The sequence below is a fragment of the Zea mays genome, chromosome 10, assembly GCF_902167145.1.
Source record: "Zea mays cultivar B73 chromosome 10, Zm-B73-REFERENCE-NAM-5.0, whole genome shotgun sequence".
Lineage (NCBI taxonomy): Eukaryota > Viridiplantae > Streptophyta > Magnoliopsida > Poales > Poaceae > Zea > Zea mays.
The window spans coordinates 25,294,427-25,313,321 of record NC_050105.1 but is presented as its reverse complement, the minus strand read 5'-3'; the positions used below and the strand labels follow the sequence as shown (position 1 = coordinate 25,313,321).

At 43.6% G+C, this 18,895-nt stretch overlaps 2 protein-coding genes across 4 annotated transcripts; one reads left to right on the top strand and one right to left on the bottom strand.

The window, feature by feature from the left end:
• The first annotated feature begins 292 nt into the window (after positions 1–292).
• LOC100279856 (uncharacterized) lies at positions 293–5,931 on the top strand. Its single transcript, NM_001152809.1, is given in 17 exon segments — positions 293–665; positions 1,200–1,320; positions 1,749–1,827; positions 1,929–2,087; positions 2,182–2,259; positions 2,372–2,476; positions 2,852–2,918; positions 3,014–3,075; positions 3,159–3,298; positions 3,450–3,576; positions 3,662–3,776; positions 3,906–3,994; positions 4,117–4,200; positions 4,454–4,816; positions 4,917–5,345; positions 5,423–5,482; positions 5,604–5,931. Coding segments are annotated over 16 exon segments (2,073 nt in total). The 5' UTR covers positions 293–665; positions 1,200–1,282; the 3' UTR covers positions 5,682–5,931.
• A 5,312-nt stretch (positions 5,932–11,243) lies between these two features.
• Positions 11,244–18,460, bottom strand: LOC103640962 (golgin candidate 6). Of its 3 annotated transcripts, none has more exons than XM_008664393.4 (18): positions 18,126–18,460; positions 17,837–17,889; positions 17,552–17,679; positions 17,252–17,451; positions 17,084–17,157; positions 16,928–16,997; positions 16,392–16,445; positions 16,196–16,291; positions 16,025–16,075; positions 15,847–15,936; positions 15,622–15,735; positions 15,467–15,538; positions 15,179–15,364; positions 14,625–14,749; positions 14,394–14,442; positions 14,223–14,288; positions 12,685–13,443; positions 11,244–12,044 (listed from the first exon to the last, which is right to left on the bottom strand). In XM_008664393.4, exons 1-18 carry the CDS (start codon positions 18,180–18,182, stop codon positions 11,481–11,483), a joined length of 2,808 nt encoding a protein of 935 aa, XP_008662615.1. In that variant the 5' UTR covers positions 18,183–18,460; the 3' UTR covers positions 11,244–11,480. The 3 variants fall into 3 exon arrangements, with proteins under 3 accessions (XP_008662615.1, XP_008662618.1, XP_008662616.1); XM_008664396.3 differs by having other exon boundaries at positions 17,077–17,157; positions 18,126–18,409; XM_008664394.3 differs by having other exon boundaries at positions 11,261–12,044; positions 14,652–14,749.
• Positions 18,461–18,895: the final 435 nt, after the last annotated feature.

Here is an 18,895-nt window from a genome sequence, read left to right as displayed (position 1 = left end):
GGGAGTTTGCTGAAATTTCACGGGAAATAATACAATTTTGAATGAACTTGTTAAGGGCATCCGAAATGGAGATCAAATTGCAATGGACTGAAAGCAAACTCTTTTTTCGTCATAGTCACTATTTATATGTTATTTATATTTATAAGAATAATTTATTGGTGGCATTGACTGCAATCAACAAACGATAAACGTTGCAAATGCATTGATTCCACATGGGATGACGACTGGAGTAAATCAGTAAACAGCAGGAGAGAGAAGCTACGGTTGACAAGCTTGCTGAATCATCCTCATCCCCGGGCCGAAGCCGAAGAGGACGAAAAGGCAGCCTGCTGCCGCCGCCGCCGCTGTTGCAGTTGCAGATCACACACACTACCCTTTCCGCGACCCTTCTTTCTGCATCCATCCACCCTCCCCCTTTGTCCTGTCTCTCTCCCTCCCACGCACACAGACACATCACACAGCTGGAGAGCAGGTGCTTCTCTCACACACACCTCGGCCCACGCCGCCGTTGCCAGCCAAGAGCAGTCGCGGGGCAGCGCTGAATCCTGATTAGGTGAAAAAGAGGGTGGCGACCATCGTTTTCGCTGCTGATTCTGGCTGCGGCTCATCTGCCCCAGTGCTGTGCTCCTGCACCGTACCGCAAACCCAGCCCAAGACTGCAAGAGGTAGTGCTCTTCTTTCTCGCAGGATCGTTCCTGATTTCTTTTCTAGTTTCTCTCGGCGTTTCTGATGGTTGCCGGTTCTGCGATCCGTATGGTCCCGGAAACGAATTTCTAGGGAACCGTTTTATTCTAACATAATGTGGGGGGAAAGAGTCACCATTTTCTCTGAATTCTTTCTACTGCACGCCTGGGATTTTGTCTTGTTGGGAATGCTGCTTCTTGGAATCCAAAAACAACGCGAATGCGTCGCTAACCTCACAAACAAGATCTTCATTTCCCCCCCTCGATGATTATAGCACATGCCCTCATGATTGAGCTTTTCCTCCGCTTTTGTGGTTTCTTGTTCTTCCTCCAAATCCCAAACCAACCACTAGATGGCGGTGGCGTTTTGGGGGGCGAAAATCCTATCCCTGCATTTGTCTGCGCTTCTTGGTCTCTCTCATCAGTCCCCTATTTTCCGCCACGATTCCATCTCTCCACCAACCCCTCTGTACCTTCTTCCCAACTGATTATTGCATTGACTTGACTTGTTTGCAGGTGGCATAGGCTCATGTCCTGCCCAGCGGTTCGCTTCAAATTTCTGAGCTGAACGCAGCTGGAGAGACCGCGCAGTCCTGAATATGTTTGGTTTCTCGCGGCGCCGGGTGAAACTTGGAAGGTGAATGTTATGCACAGTTCCTTGATTTCATCATGTGATGTTTTTCCCCACTCTTTTTTAAAAAAAGAAGAAGATCGGTGCCTGCTGTGTGATGATGACAAGGGGAGCTTGCTAGCGTGAAATTTGATCTCTTGTGTAGTTGTGCATCTTTTGAGTTTTGGCAGTTAAATTAGCACTTTTCTTCCAGTACATATCAGACTTGGAGATTTTCTTCAGAGATTTTTTTTCCTTTTACTGACTACCAAACATCTATGGACACAGTAGCACTGTTCATAAAACTGATGGGATACATTGTAAATTGATGAAGTCATACGGCTTCATGAAGCTCGGTCGGCATTGCATTCAATTTTATGCTAATCCTATTTCCACATTTGCTTTGACTGCTTTATCCATTGTCTTGAGTTTTTTTTTTTGCTTTTCTTTTTCAGGTCGAAGGGTGACCCAAGTGATCCTTTGAACAGCTCCAGGAGTTCTGTTGGTCCCAGTAAACACCTCAGTCTGCCCAATGTGAGCCTGCCTGTGACTGAAGAAATTGCATCTATATTGACCTTGTTGTATTTTGGCCACAACTGGATGCTTTAGCTCCTGACTTTTTTTGTTCTTTTCAGGGGAATGACGCGACTATGACGTCAGTAAGTGGCCACGCAGATGATCTTTCCTACCGTTGCTCGTCCGATACGTTTGATCCCCAAGGACGCACTTTCGATATTTCAGAAAATTGGACTGTGCTGTCCACAGAGGGAGACAAACCTATTCCTCGTTTCTATGTAAGCCACTGAAAATATAATAACTAGAACTAAGTTTGCATATCTTGAAAAAAATAGGTATTTACTTAACACATATTCAACCTTGGTCAAACAGCATGCAGCAGCCATTGTAAGTAGCAAGATGGTAGTGTTTGGTGGTGATTCTGGTAATCGCTTATTAGATGACACAAAGGTATGGAGTCTTCTTTTTCCTTATATATGTTGTTTGGATGTATGAACTCCGCACTGAGTGGTACCATGTTATTATCAAATAATCTTATGGCTTCACTTAACATATTGATTAGATATTGAATCTAGAGAAGCTTACTTGGGATTCTGCGCCTCCTAAAGTTTGCCCATCACCAAACGGATGTTCGATGAAGTTGCCAGCCTGCAAAGGTCATTGCCTGGTATAGCTCTTGTAAATCACTGCTGTCTAGTGGTTCTCAAAACCTAAGTTACTGATATGATCATTCTTTCAGTAACAAAATTTACTGCTACACCTTTTTCAGTTAGATTGCTGCTTGTCCTTTGGATGTTTTGGTATGAATTTCACATACTCGATCAATGTTTTCTTACTTGAAGCCGGTTATGTTATGCTATTGTGGAAAATTGTATGCTGGACACTATGTTTAACCTATTTGCACTTTGACATCATCCAAAACTCAAAGTATTATAAGTCAATGATCTATCATTCAAAGAAGGCAATGATTGTTCATGATGATGGCCTTTTTGTATGCACTGCTTTACTCCTGGAAAAATATTTATACATGTGTGATGTACAGGTTCCTTGGGGAAATAGTGTCATCCTTGTCGGAGGTAAAACTGAGCCTGCTTCTGATCATTTATCAGGTTTGCAGATGCTACATGATTCTCCAAAACATTTTACAAACTAGGTCATGTCTTCCGCAACCATATAATGCTTAATCATTCCATCTGTGGTGCAGTATGGACTTTCAATACAGAAACAGAGCTTTGGTCACTTATTGAAGCCAAGGGTGATATCCCTGTAAGCTATCTGATATTAAAAGAGATACTTTGGCAAATATTGTTGTGAAAATTGACTAAATTATCTTATGGTGCTGAGTTAAGGCAGCTCGAAGCGGACACACGGTGATTAGAGCTGGTGCTACATTGATACTTTTTGGCGGTGAGGACACAAAAGGAAAGAAACGGCATGACCTTCACATGTTTGATCTGAAGTCATCAACATGGCTTCCATTGAACTATAAGTAAGTCTTGGATACTACATTTTTCTACTGATCTATGGTTGTCCAAACTTATTACCATTTCATAGAAGTGCATCTGATTTTTTTTTAAAAAAAAATTGAGGTTACATTTAATTTGTGTCCTTTTGTTACTGATTAAAGCTCATTGTTGTAGAGGCACTGGACCTTCTCCAAGATCCAATCATATTGCTACACTGTATGATGATAGGGTCCTTTTAATTTTTGGAGGCCACTCAAAATCTAAGACACTTAATGACTTGTATTCTTTGGATTTCGATACAGTAAGTTTGTGGGCATCCTTGTTTCAGTATACCTCAGTACATTTTGCATTTAGCAGGCTACTCATTAGTGTTTTCTTCCTGACAGATGGTTTGGTCAAGAGTGAAGACCCATGGTCCTCACCCATCACCTCGAGCTGGTTGCAGCGGAACTCTCTGTGGAACTAAGTGGTACATAGCTGGCGGCGCAAGCAAGAAAAAACGTAAGTCTCAAGCTCTCTCTCAATTTGGAAGATGAGTTGGTGATTTATTTCTTAATGAAGAATACATGTATTGCTAATGATGACCATCTAGCTTCTTTTGCAATTTCTAACAAGAAATCAAATTCTCAGGACATGCTGAAACTTGGGTTTTTGATGTTCTACAATGTAAATGGTCTGTTTGTGTAGTGCCCCCTAGTTCATCGATTACTACAAAAAAAGTAAGTGTTTTTTTTCTTTGTGACTCTCATATTTAGTTTTGATAGTATCTCGTACTCGCTACTTTCCATTCTACACCACTTTCATCTAATTAGCCAGAAAACTAAAACAACTATCGATGCAGGGTTTTAGCATGGTTCCTTTCTACCACAAGGACAAGATTGCTCTTATTGCATTTGGAGGAAACAAAAAAGAGCCATGCAACAAGGTGAAAAAATTGTTTTGTATTAGAGCATATTTGTTACATGTTAGTGATTGTTAAAGAACTGGTTATCATTTTGATCTGAAGAAAATGAAGTATGGCTTCTCATGACTTTGAGGCTCTTAAAACACAATTTGTCACCATTTTCCACTTACTATCTCATGTAAAGTCGGCTAAAAATGGTTTTGAAGTTTGAAGCTTTCGTATCATATCAGTTTGGAACTTTGGATCATATCATTGACGATGTGACCTTGTGCAGGTTGAAGTATTAGTGGTACTGCAAAATGAGCATTCTTTTAGTTGGCGCTCAGCCCCAGAAGTGGACACCATGGTGTATGAGTATTCTCCAAGCAATAAGGAGCTTGCTGATCATCTCCACAAATGTGCCCCCTTGTACTCTAATAGTTCCATCGCAAGGCATAGTCTCACTTCTGTGATAGAACACCCTCCTAGAAGGGAACCCCTCTCTGAGTCATTGTTGAAGCAGTCCAGTTTGGGCACTTCACTCCATACGCAGTTGGATCACGCAGAAGAGTGCAGCCTAGGTCAGAAACTGCAGAAACCAATCGATGATGACAGATATGATGACGTAGATGACTCTTCTTCATGCCAAGATAGCACTGTGAGTATTGCACCTACAATTCTTGTTCTTCATTTAGGGAACAGCTATGAGCAAATGGACATGTTATTTGTTTCTCTACATAACAGATTGTTTCTTACAGCCAAAAGGGCCCTACAGCAAAAGGACAGGGCCTGGTTTTCAGAATGGCGCGGAAAACATGGTGACTGGAGGATCAAAAGTGAGAAGGATAGCTAGATGCTCTTCAGATGTTGGCCAGAGCCACTTGTACAACACAAAAATAGCAGACTTGATCAGAAGAAACACCACGCTCGAAGACCAGCTTGCGACCGCACTGGCAAGCAAAGATCAGCTAGACAAGAGCTTAGCATCGGTCATTCACAGCAGAGGACAGCTGGAGAAGATGCTTGCCAACAAAGATAAGGAGGCTGAGATGCTGAAAGAGAAGATAGCATGCTTAGAGCTGGCGCAAGAAGAGTCGAACAGCCTCTCGAACACAGTGCACGCTGATAATGTGCGCCTGGAGCGTGAAGTGGCGTTCCTGAAGGCCGTCACAGGCGAAACCCAGAAGGCAAGGAAACTTGATGTTTACCAGTACTGTTTGGTAATCCTGATGTGCTCTGTACTGAACTGGTTTTGTTCTTGCAGGAGCTGCATTCCACTCGTAGAGTTTTAGCAGGGGAACAGTCGCGCGCGTTCCAGCTCCAGGTACTATATTATAGACATATTTGGCTCGTACATTGAGAAGTTAAACTGTGCCAAAAATGTTTTTTCCCCACGCAATTCGACAGATATTTACCAACCAGTAGCTCACCGTGGCGTTTTCCAGGTTGAAGTGTTCCATCTCAAGCAGAGGCTGCAGATACTGGAGGGAAGATCAGGAACACCCAACAAACAACCGCTATAGGCTATAGTGGTCACATTTCTACATTTCTGCACATCGATCGTTGCAAGTTTGCAACCCCCCACCCCCCAATGTAAATGATTGTGTGGCGAGCTTTATGGTACCATGTTAGTACATGCGCTGATGTTGATCTGTAATTTGCAGGGTATGGTAAAACTATAAATAGCTGACGGATTGAACCATGCTAATATGTGTAGATATTGATCTGTAATTTGCAGGGACATGGTAAAAAAATAAAAATGTGCAAGCTCTACCTGAATGTGTCAAACGTATACTGCATGGTTATACTTCCTTTGTTTCAATTTCTAGGCTGTACCTGTACACCAAGTCACTAATTTATCACGCACTAAGATCATGCTCGTGCATTGCAATAGGAAAAACAATACATGTTACCAAAAGAATGCATCAAGTGCGATGTTCATAGCATTCTGTTTTTTAGCCGATCATCATGGGTATTCACGAAGGATAAACAATTAGAATATTATTCAAGTGTTTTAAATAGCCAGCTAAGGCATTTAGCGATCTATCTCTTGAAACAACAAATAACGAGCTATAGCTGGAGCTAACAGCTAAATGGTACTTCCTCCGTTCTTTTTTATTTGTCATGGTTTATTCTTTTTTATTTGTCGTGGTTTATTTTAAAAATAAACTAATGGATGACAAATATTGAAGAACGGGAGTAGTACTAAGTTTACACCTTCTCAAACAACAGCTAGCTGGAGATTTAAAATCTTGGTCATACAACTCGTAGAGGCAAGAATCGTAGGTTAGGTAAAGTGGTATAAGTTACTCATATGTGCACCTTGTTCAAGACAGCAATAACAAGTCATGCGGTGCCCGGTCGGCTGATCCCCTCAAGCAGCCGTTCAATGTGCCATCCAAGCACCAGTACTAAAGCCTTAGTACAAGGAGGGCTAAGAGGCCTTCATCAACCAAGCTTGGGTGCGGGATATTCAAGGTGCCTTTATTGTTGGGGCCATTGTGGACTTTGGACATTCTTACACAACTGCAGCTACATATGAAAGTGCTTTTGTTGGTTCTGTTTTGTTTGACCCTTATGAAAGGATTTGGAGACAGTGCAATCTAGAGTACAAAGTAGTACTTTGCACAACCATTTACACGGTCTGCTAGAGATGGCCTAGGTGCCACTTCTTTATGTGGTTGGTTGCCCGAGGGTTGGATCATCTAGAGTGTTGTTTGTTGTGTGAACAAGAAACTGAAACAATTGATCATCTGATGGTCAGTTGTGTGTTTGCAAGACAATTTTGGCTTCTTTGGTTAGGGCAAGTGAGGCTGCAGTTTCTTACTCCACAGATTGAGGACTCGAACTTCAGAGTGGTGGAATAGGATCAATGGTTCGGTAGAAGTAGTGATAAGACAAGGTTTAAATTCCTTGGTTATATTGGGAGCGTGTAGCATTTGGAACCACAAGAACCAATGTATCTTTGATAAAAATCTCTCCTTACGTGGCAACGGTCATCAGAAGGGCAGGGGAAGAACAGGAGCTTTGGAAGATGGTAGGGGCTAGGAGTAATACTCTTCTATCAGCCCCTCTCCCAGGGTTGTAATCAGCTCCCTAATCTTTGTATGTTTGTTATAGTTTAGTTTTCCATATGGACCCTTTCTTGTATTTTCTTTTTTGGCCACCGTGATGAAGCCTTTTCTTTTGTATCGGTTTATGTGGATCTCTTTTTCTTCTTAATTTAATGATGCATAGCTTTCTACACCTTCTAGAAAAAATGTGCCATCCAAACTTGAGCTACAGAACTTGTAATGTAAGTTTTTAATGAAAATCTGTTTGGACAGATGGCTTGACTCAGACTGGTATGGCGTGTACGCCGAGGAGTGCGCAATGGTGAATGCAGGAGAGGCAAAGATTGTGGAAGAGAGCAGAGGGGACGTAGCCATATAGGGCTCGGTTGAAGGTGAGTCTGTTTTGATGAAGCTACCACTATCACAATAGGAGTGAGCTAATTTTGTTTTGAGATTGCTATTTTCATTCTTCCGAGATTTCATACAGATTTGCTACACCAATATATAACCAGAACATTGAGTATCACCCTGCAGCAATCTCACTTTCCAAACTGAAAAGGTGCGAGTCTCTTTCGAGTGTGCATGTACAAATGACTGAATATCATATGGATCAATTTCTTAGGATCTAGTGCTCTCGCGAGCATCTTCTATCATAATTAATTGCACAAGAGGTGTGACCGTGTCCGACAAAGTTAGAGGACCTATTTTTCTAGTTTTTTTAAGTTCGAGAACCTAAAAGACACAGCGTATCAAGTTAGAGGACCATTACTGTATTTTAGTCACTAGTAAACTTCATTATGTGCTTGTTGCATTTTACTCGCTACTAAACTTCATTGTGTGCTTGTTGCCGATTCTAATTTCAGGCATCATTGTTGGTGCGAAGATTTACAGTGTGTTTGGTTTAAGAAATGAGATAGTCCACCATCTTCTCACTCCCCACTTCCTTATTTGGTTTGTAAAATGGAATGAGTTGATTCATCACTATTTCATTCCTCATAAGCTAATAATTAGTAATAATATGAGGAATGAGTTTCATCAAATTTATAGAATAGACTCATGATGTGTCATCTCATCTAGAATGGGTTGATTCTTGGAACGAAACATCCCATAATTATTTATATGCTTCTCAGCGTTCTTTGCAGCCACAGACCATTTCTCTCGCCATTGGTTGCACATAGAAGACCGAAACAACATTTAACCTAGAACAAACAATTTAATACTGTTGGTGTCGATCTAGGCGCCAATCACTACGATAAATACTGGCGGTGGTACTCTCTGCAGAGGCGCGGACAGTCCGCGGGCGAGGGTCAGACGGTCCGTGACCTGGCGCAATACCAAGGGTTCCTGTCTAACGAGCCGGATGGTCCACGCCTGGTGGCCGGACGGTCCGTGTGCGTAGAGGCGGCGAGTCCACCGACAGCACCTGGATCTCGCTCCTGGGAGGGACCCCGTCGTGGAGGAGAGATCATAGGGTTTATCTTGGGATCGATAGGCCACCCAAGACGCCTCTAAACGACGTAGAGCCGGAGAGAGGTGAAGATCAGAGAGAGGAAACTTTGTTAATGTCTACTCCTAGAGCAAAATGTAAAGAACTAAGGATATTTGATTGATCGATTGTTTCTTTATTCAATCGGTCGTACCCCTTCAATATATCAGGGGGAGGTCTAGACCCGTTCCTAGACGTTCTCCAACAGCTCCCGCGAGATTAGGGGCTAAACATGCGAGGAGATAGGAGTTTTAACCATATGATTCGATCTATTCGCGAACCGTGCGCGCCTACGGGCGGAGCATCCGGACCTCAGGGCTGGACTGTCTAACCGTGCCCAGTGCCATAAATGATGCTCAACAAATACAAATAGAATAGACGGTGGTACCCGAAAGATGGCATCTTAAGTTTCAATTAGCGTTGACTTTTGCATCAAAATGACGCAATGTGTCATTCTTAATTTCCTAACTAAATTCAAATCTAGTACGTCCGCAAAGCTGGAAAGTATTTTTGCATGACTAGTGTTGGTGTCGATCTAGACAGCGCCAATCATTGGGGTGTACCGTCTAGCGATGCTCTCTGCGGCGACGCGGACAGTCCGCGGCTCTGGGCGAAACGGTCCGCGACCTGGCCGTAGGAGCGATGTCTTTCCTGCGTCGCACCGTACGGTCCGCGATAGCGCAGGGTCGTCTTCCTCCTCATTGTAATCAGGTCACGCCCACTAGGGGAGATATTTTAGGGCGCTCTGGGTCGACAGATCACCTAGGACGTCCCCAAACGATGTGGAGTCACCTGGGAATTAAGAAACAGTCGAGGTAGAGTATCTTGAATGGACAACTAGATCTTTCCCTTTGGGAGAGGTAAAATCCTAGGGTCGTTTTGGGGTCGGTAGGCCATCCAAGACAAATTTAGACAATGTAAAGTCGAATGGGGGTGGAGCTGGATATGCGAAAAGCTATAACTAGAACCATGTTACACCTACTCCTACGACATAAATGATAAAGAAAGTAATTGATTCGATTGTAATATGTTCGGAGGTTCTCAATCGATCGTACACCTTCATATATGTAGAACGCCCTGAGCAAGCTGGTGGAAAGCGGTCTCAAGGTACAAAATCTGAGTCTGGCGGTTACTGAGGAACTGAGCCTCAAGGGCACCCCAGATCCGGTGAGCCGTATCGTCTGGCACACGAACAATGTGCTGAAGTTCGGCCGTGAGGGTGCCATATAGATCCAAGAAAGCACCACCTCATCCATCAGGAGCCAATCCTCAGTCGGGTCAGTGACCGGGGAGAGGACGTGGTCGGCGAGGGCGTAGCGATGGAGGGTCTGCAGGACCTGGTCGCGCCACTGAGGGTACTGAGTGGAGTCCGGCGCAAGAACGTCGGTGACGGTTGCCCAGATGCTGGTGAGGGCCGCCGCCTGAGCGTGAAGAGAGGCGCGAAGAGTTGAGGCTGGGGCGGGCGTGGGCTCGAAGGTGTCGGCGCAGTGACGAGCGAACGTGGGATAGCCATCCGACACGCCCTTGCCAGAGAGACGGTGGTAGTTCTCGGCGTACTGACGCTCGTTGGCGTCAACAACCGTCTGCTCCTGCTCAAGAGCATGGGCGGCGTCCTGGGCCCGCTGGCGAGCCGTCGTAACGGCTGCCTGGGTGGCGGCGAGGATGGATGCAGCGTCATCCGAAGGAGCACACAGGGATGAGGTGATGGCGGAGGGCTTGTTGTAGACAGTCATAGGCGGTGGGCAGTCACGCACGTGGGCCCCAACCGGCATGCCGAGCGGGATGATATGGGGAAAACCCGGTGCCAACAGCTGAGAGCGAAGCAGGGCGACATCTGGTAGGGAGAGCGCATTGGAAGGGAAGCCGGGGGAGAGGACTGCGGCGGGCGGAGCAGGGCTGGCCGAGACCCGTCGGGTCCAGGGAAACAGCAGGAGCCGCTAGGGGGTGGATGGGGTCGGCACCGGCGCGGCCCCGATGGACAGAGAATGGGACGACGGGGGTCGGGTGGGGGGAGGAAGGTCGGCTCGGCCGAATACTGCGGAGGCGCGGGCGGAGGAGGGACGGTGGGCCGAGAAGGTGCAGCGGCGGCGACGAGGACTGGAGGGAAGACCGGCGCGGCCGGAGGAGGCGCGTCAGGTGGAGAGGGCGCGGCGGCGGCGACGCGCCCTGGCGGCGCGCGCAGGGCCGGGCGCGGCGACACGCCCCGACGGCGCGCCGGCAGTGGTGGTGGCGTGCGCAGGGCCGGGCGCGGCGAGCGCCACCCAGTAGGAGAGAGGGAGAGGGGGAAGGGGTCGCCGGCGACGAGGGAGGAGGGAGGGGGCAGCGGCCAGCCTGCCATAGTGGCGGCTGTAGAGAGAGAAAACCTAAGGAGGCTCAAATACCATGTAGGACTGTGTAGTGTACAGTAAACCCTAGCTACAGGGATACAACATATAGAGAACCCTAATAGGCCAGGCCCATATACATAAACACTTTAACAATATATATAGAGGAAAGATCTGGACTCGTTCCTAGACGATAGCTAACAAATCTCACATAATTAGATAGATAACCACACACGAGATAAGGATAATCGTTCGAGTTAATCTGATCGCGAGGTGTGGACCGTCCGGGACCGGACGGTCCGCCACTTAGTTTTCAACTAGTTTCTCCACAAATAACTTAAATTGGAACGGTGCCTTTGTCTACACATTATCCACTGTACAATGCCAATTGCCATTACAATATCATGACCCAACGTGAGGTTGTGTGCACCAACAGACCTACAGGGTTACATAAACATATCACTCTTCACTATCTTCATCGTCGTCGTCATCATCGTCCGGAATGGCAGTGTCGTCACCAATACCTTGCAGAAGGGCATCCACATCTTCGCCGAGCTCTGCCAGCCTTGTGCTCAGCTTCTCAACCTTAGTTTGTTCCTGACCGAGGCAGACAAGCAGATCGTTCAGCTCCGCCTCACTGTCCTTCTCAGCCTCTTCCTTGGCTTGCGCCTTTATTGCCTCCACGTCAGGATACGGCACACTGCCTCCCTGCCGCAAGGTTTTTACCTCGGCATCCAGGCGGTAGTTGGCCTGCTCTATGCTGTTGTAAGCTTCTGACAAGCTCTTGAGATCGGACTCCAGTTTTACTGCAAGGTTTCGTTGGTTGTTAGCTTCGGCTTCGATCTGGGACTTGTCAGTTTCGAGTGCCTCTATCTGTCGTCTCGCTCCCTCCAGTTCTTGTCTCAGGGCTTCGATCTGGACCCTTTCTCGCCCGTTGTTCGGTCTCTGTGAAGTATCTGTGGTGGTACCACCACCAGTTCTCACTAACTCTTCTGCTAACATTGCGTTTCGAGCCAGCAAGTCCTGACAGATGCCATTATAAATATCAGTGTCAGCTTCTTATGCTTCTAGGTACAGCAGTGTATGAAAAACACTGGCAACAAACAGGCACTCGGCAACAGATCCATCAATCTAGAAACAATTATGTATGGCAACTTGCACAACAATTCACAAGTTGTATTTAAGAGAACCATGTTTTATAAAATATTTTCTCAAGGATCTTTTCAAATGTCTGCGTTTGCATGAATCAGCTTGTTTTTTGGTTAATAAAACATAGGGTCCTCTAGTACCAAAGTATTTGACAAACTAACCTCAGTGCTGTCCAGAAGACTGGTTGATCATGTCAAGAGACCCTTCATTCAAGGTGGTGGTGTCTTAAGGAGCAAGCTCCAACTAACGACAAATATGTAAAGTTTTATTAACACTAAGTCAAAGAACATATTGAATAACCTCAGTGCTGACAAGATCGCGCCAAGAGACCCTTCATGTTTGCTAATGCTAACTGCTTAGTCTTTTGGGTTAAAAAGTCATGTTAATGAAATCTAAAGTACCCAAAATAGTGCTACCATTTTTTTCATGGCAATGCACAAAACATCATTTTTAGCTTTGAATTTTTGAAGTAATTCAACAGGAAAATCTCTGAAGGCAACAAATGGAAACCTACCTGCATCTCATTGCACTGTTTCTCTACAAACGACTTTAGTCGTTTGATATACTCTCCATCAACCTCCCCGTTCTTCTGCTCCAATTCAGTAGGAAGGAGTGCAGTTGCAGTTTTTGTCCGACTAAATATATCCATTATGTTTTCTCTAATATCAGCCTCGAGCTTACTAAGAAAATTAACAAACTGTGAATCAAATATTTCTGAGAGGACAGGGTGTTGATCATCTTTATTTGTTTCATCCTCTTCAATTTCTTGGAAATCTGACATGCTATTCGCACTTGATCGGGAAAGCTCCTTGCGATGATGCTGCTCTGGCAAAGGATGTGCCAAGCTTCTCCTCAATTCGTCAAACCTCAAGAAGTACGTTGTGAGGCCAATCTTTTGACTTATAGCATCTGCAACAGCAAAAGCATCACGGCCCTTCTCATGGCTAGCATTGTACAGGATGCAAGCACCTAGAACAACAGCAGCCAGTCCACGAACACAAGCAGTGTAACGTTTGCTTGAAGCAAGCTCTATTATGTAGTTCAGATGCACTGCTGATTCCAACAGGCAGTTAACAGCATTTGAACAATCAACAAGCCATATGATGAGTAGCCGAAGAATAACAGGTTGAATGTACGGTTCTTCTGGTTGGTTGTTTTGGTTGTTTTCTCCCTCTGTTGAGGCTGCGATGGACAAACATGTGACAATACGATGCAATACTGGCTCAGTGCGCCCCAAGGACGGTGTAAGTGTCTCAAGCTGAATTTGCAATACCTGAAAAAACATCAGTTGTGACTTGTGAGACAACCTTCTGTCTTAAGTTGTACAAGAGGTATAAAACAAATACACATATGAGACATGCTACTAGGCATGAATTAGCATAAACAGGCACTAAAAGAATTAGCATAAACAGGAACTAAAGCCCCAAGTAGTTTTAAGTGTATAAGAAAAATAACATGACTAAATATTAATTACTTTAGGATCAAGAAGAATCATAGCTCAGATACTTCCATCACAAGCAAGGAAGCATATAATTAGTTCTAGCAACAACACTAAGAAAAGTTCATGTGTCAACGCAGCTCAATATCCATTTTATTTTATTTACAAAATAGAATAGTGGAGTCAGTTAATAATTAGATTTACACTGCTTAATATTTCGGTCACGTTATCAGTGGTGAATGGTGATGTAAGGCATGTCTTAGGATTATGTTCTATCATGTGCTCCAAAAATTGTACTCCGTTCCAAATTAAAATTCGTTTTACATAATTAATAAGTTCATACAATACTTGATGTATGTGCTTTATATATGTGTCTAAATTCATCACCATCCATCTGATTATAGACATAAAAAACAAGAGCTAAAACGACTATTGTTTTGAAACAGAAGGAGTATTAATTATTGGCCATATGCATCCTGGATCTAGATGTTGGAATAATATTTGGTTCCATCATCTAAAAAATAGTCAAATCTTAGCAGTAGGGTACAGTGTTTGCTACTTAAGTTTATATACAGGTAGAATGAATGAAAGGTTGAAGGTGCAATGGTGCATACACGATCCTTGCTTTGCATGTTGTCCTTGACAATGTGAGAAAGAACGCTAGATGCTCTGCAACATGCCTGTGTAATTTTGGTTGAAATGTCAGAACAATTGATTAAACACAGCTACACAGAGACCAGTTGAATGTCCTGTAAACTGGAGCTTTAGGTTTTCAAACACTTCACCTCCATATCTCCATTGACATCACTTGAAACCAGTGCTTGCAGAAGTACACTGTAATTAAAAGGCAATGTATGTTGATTGTCAATGGTTCATGATGAAATTGGTACTACAACATATCACATGGGTTTGGCAGAAGCAACAAAAGAAATGCCAGAGTGGGATGGCCAGAATTATATAATGGTGAAGTTATATGTTATTTTGGCCTTGGCTCAAGCAGTAATTTACAAACATACCAAAAGTTGTACAACCAACAAACCAACCTTCCAAAAGGCATGTCGATAGCAGGTTCATGCATATTTCCTTGGTTCGGATGTGGAACAATAGTTGATGCTAATAATGCCTGGCCATTAGGATTTCTCTGTTTCACAGATGGCAAACTAAAGATTGTTATGTGCTTTGTTAAGAAAAAAAACATGAAAGTGTAATAGTTTAAAACCAATACTAACCAACAATTATATGTGAATACTTTAGAAGAACAAATTATTAGAACATTGAACAAGTATGCTTGGATTACTAGAAACCAAAAGTTTTCCATTTGAGCAGTAAAATTAGTTCTATTTCAGTTTGTATCATTGTATTTTATGTTACATAACTTTATGCTAGGCCTTCCACTCCTATTTTTCATCTTTAATTTTCAGAGTACAAATGCGCTAAAGAAATATGACTCTTTGTGATCCAGATGATAATACACAAATATAAGCATTGACTGCAATGACTCATTGCCTTCTTAGTGCTTGCTAATTTAGACACAATTAAAGAAGCGAGAGCACAACAGCAGAACAGCCACCTCGCAGAAACACTTGAATACATAATCAGCAGCAACAAATTCCTGCGCTACAGAGGTCCGCAAGATTATAGAGAAGATGGCATTCAGTGCAGGTTGAACATGAGGCTCTTCTCCAACTTGTTTTCTTGCAAGAGAATCAAGATTCTGAGGATTTCTTAATACCAAATTGCCAATACATCGCAGTGCCTGGAAAAAGATTATGGCCAGTGCCAAACAAGACAGCATCATTCACCGGTTGAAAAGGAAAAATACAGGAGACAAGGAAGCATACAGTCCTGAGGGAATTACCATACAGCGGAGAACGACAGGGGCCCATTGACTCTCAACGCCCAACAAAAGAAGATGGTCCAGAATGTTTTTCTATCAATAAGGGGAACGCATATGAAGCTCAGTTCCATGTCATATGGATGTCACTTAAAGAGTTCGAAGGGAGAAAAAGATACCTGAGCCAATGCAGTTTGATTTGCATTCTTGTTAGCGTCTTTACCTGCTTCACCAGATGGGCCCCCCATCAAAAGCAATTCCACAGTATTTAAAGCACCAAGAAGATTTACTGTCTAAAGAAGACACAGATTATAGCTTGCGTAAAATGTTGCTAATCCAAACTACAGACAGATATTCCCAGAATTAATCATCAAGAACAGAAGCTGGACTGATGAACATAATACCTTCTGTTGGGTAAAATTAAATGCACTGCCTCTCCTAATCTTTAGTATTGATATCAATGGGTCAAAGCCCATTGTCTCTTTCAAAAGCATCTGATTGATGGAACAAAGTAAAGAAGTGGCATCAATGAAAAAACTAACAAATTAAAACTTTCAGAAAGGTCATGGAAGGATGATGAACCTGATTTGACGCATTGTGTCGAATTAAATTATTTAACAGTTCAAGGCAATCCTGCTCTAATAAGGAACATATTAGCACCAACTAAATTTTATATGCCTAAAACCTTTATATGGAAACTAAAAAAAATAGCATCCTATTTCAAATAAAGAACACAAATAAGCAATTTTTCACCTGAACAACTACACCTCCATCGGAATAGCCCTCCTCTCTAATAATGCTAAATATCTTCTCAAACACACCCTCAAATACAACAATTTTTTGAATTTCCTGAAATGAAGAGAATTAAAGCTAATTTAATTATAAAATGGGGTGTTGAAAAAATTCCAGTAACATAACAAATCAACATCTAATATTAGACAGGTTTAACCTCTGCATCCCGAGTCAAATAAGTAAGAAGTAACAGTGCTTCATTCCTTATGACCTGTAAGGTATAACAAAAATAGGCAACTACATGAGTAGTAAGATACCATAAGGATTGATCGTGAACTCATGATATATCATTTCAAAATACTTGGATCAAAGTATGAAACAAAAAATGCATCCATCAGAAAGTAATGTGTTTACCATTTACAAGAGGGCTGCATCTTTGAAAAAACTATAATAGTCTGGTAGAATTAGGTGTTCAGTATAAGTGGAATGTCTGAGTAGACATGTATTGAATCCTTCAGAAAAGGATATATAACAATCCAGACTAAATTGATTGTATAATATTGATTTCGGAAACCATTCTAGTCTGAGAACGCAAGTGATGTTCATATAAATTAGATACACAAGCTTCCTACAAACATAGACTGCCCTATCACATACAAGGGCAAACAATAAATACCAGCATAAAATGATTAGAATGTCATGAGTGACATGTGTTCTTCCTAAAAGAGAGAGAATAGGCAAAGAATGCTGAACCTCACGGTCCATAAGCATGTCCATGAGAACTGTTATACCACGAGGAATCAATAGAATTGCTTCTTGTAACCTGGAAAAAACAAAATAAAAGGCACTTAGATGGGATACCAATGTAGTCATGACATCTCAACATGACAAAAATGACTTACTGGGCACCTTTTCAGCGAGTTTGTAAGTAGAGCTGTTAGAAGTTGGATTGTGTAGTATCTCACATAAAAGTCTTCCTCTGACTTCAAACCAGACAGGAGCAATAAGCCAGGACTCAGTACACATGAAGCAGGCGATGCAGGTTACATGTTGTTAAGGCAAAAGATGAGTAATCACCAATAAGCTCAAAAGAAGAGAAATATTCTCGGTTTCTTGAGATAGCAGATCAGAGTTCACTGACGCTGGTTGAACCTCAGTATTTGGCCCTTGTGACGTCTCAATAGGAGTCAATGCACTCACAAAGGTCTCCAGGGCACCTCTCACAAGCTCTACATCCTCACGGTCTTCTTTCAAAATATTGAGGAGGATAGGAAAACCTATTTTTGCAAATTAGAAAGGAAACAATTGTAAATATATACCAATCTCACCAGAGCAGCTAGAGAACAAATATTATGGGCACAGAGAGAAAGGAGATACCCATCGCTCCAAACGACATCTGTGCCGAGCGGCTTTCTGCCACTAGAGACTGCAGCTCAGTCATTGCAGACCTCCGGTCATCAGGTATCGTGCCATTGCTTATCCGATAAAGATATCTCTCGACGTAGCTGCATCCAAGGGGCACAATGGTAGGATTAACTGATATAAGTGATGCACATGCACATAACTCAATTGTTAGTTTTGCTTGGTATAAGAGCAGACAGAATTGCAGAGAGTCCGTGAGTGAAGTAAAAAACAAAACATGAAATTTGCAACTGAGCCTACCTATCTTCCTTTGACTCGATCCCCTCGTTGCCGAAAACGAATTTCCCCATTCCCTGCCAAGGCACACGACAATACGAACTGGGGAAGTGAATAAGACAGTAAGCATCAAACCGACTTGCCATCCAATATGTTGAGCTTGATTTCCACTACGACAAAACGCCCCGTAAAAAACTCAAAATTGGTGATGTCCATCATGGTAGCAACTCGCCCCCGCGACCGCCGCAGCGGGGACAGTTGTTCCCCTAGGCGGGGTTCGGATAAGGAGCGCGAGGGAGTCGAGCGCACGAACCTGCATGATGTTTCCGGCGCTCCCGGCGATGCCGCGGAAGTTGATCGAGCGGTCCATGGATCGCGCCTTCCGACAAGGTGGCGCCCTGCGGGCTGCGGCGATGGAGAGACCGGCGAGGGAAGGAAGGGTGGAACGAACCACTTGGGTGGCGTATCAACTGCAGCGGTGAAGGGGCATTCGCGGAGGGGAAATCGCCGCCGCCGCGGGCCGCGGCAGAGGAGATCGGTAGCGGGTCTGCCGCTGGAGCAGGCTGGCTTGGCTCGGTGGAGACTGGAGGGGAAGAGACGAGTCGAGTCGGGTAACGGGTTTCTGTTTTTTTTTTTGGAAGGGTCAATCACATTCCCAAGAGATTATTGTTATTATGAACACGCCAGAGAGGGATTTAACGAAATCCATAATACTAGGGCTGATTTGGTTACCCGGATTCTGAGAGGAATGGAGGGGATTGAGGGAAAAATTAGTTTATCTCCTCCTTAATCCACTCCAATCCTTCCGGGATCCCTTTGTCACCAAATCAACCCTTAAGAACCTTAGTGGACGCTACTGTCTTATAGCTCCAGCGTCCACGCAGACAACACCACGTACATTAGTATTTAAAAATAAACAATAATCATACAAAAAATAGTGCAATACGATCATTTGAACACACGCCTCCTACTTTATAATGGGGTGTTTGGTTTGAGGATTGAGTTAGTCCATCATCTTCTCATTCCTCACTATTTTTGTTTGGTTTGTGAAATAGAGTGAGTTGATCCATCACCACCATATTC

Excerpts from the sequence above, each read along its gene's own strand:
- LOC103640962 (XM_008664393.4), bottom strand. The coding sequence starts at position 18,182 with ATGGACCGCTCGATCAACTTCCGCGGCATCGCCGGGAGCGCCGGAAAC. Across the intron at positions 17,890-18,125 it reads GCGCCGGAAACATCATGCAG|GGAATGGGGAAATTCGTTTT; the intron begins GTTCGTGCGCTC and ends GTGCCTTGGCAG. Across the intron at positions 17,452-17,551 it reads GATGTCGTTTGGAGCGATGG|GTTTTCCTATCCTCCTCAAT; the intron begins GTATCTCCTTTC and ends TTGCAAAAATAG.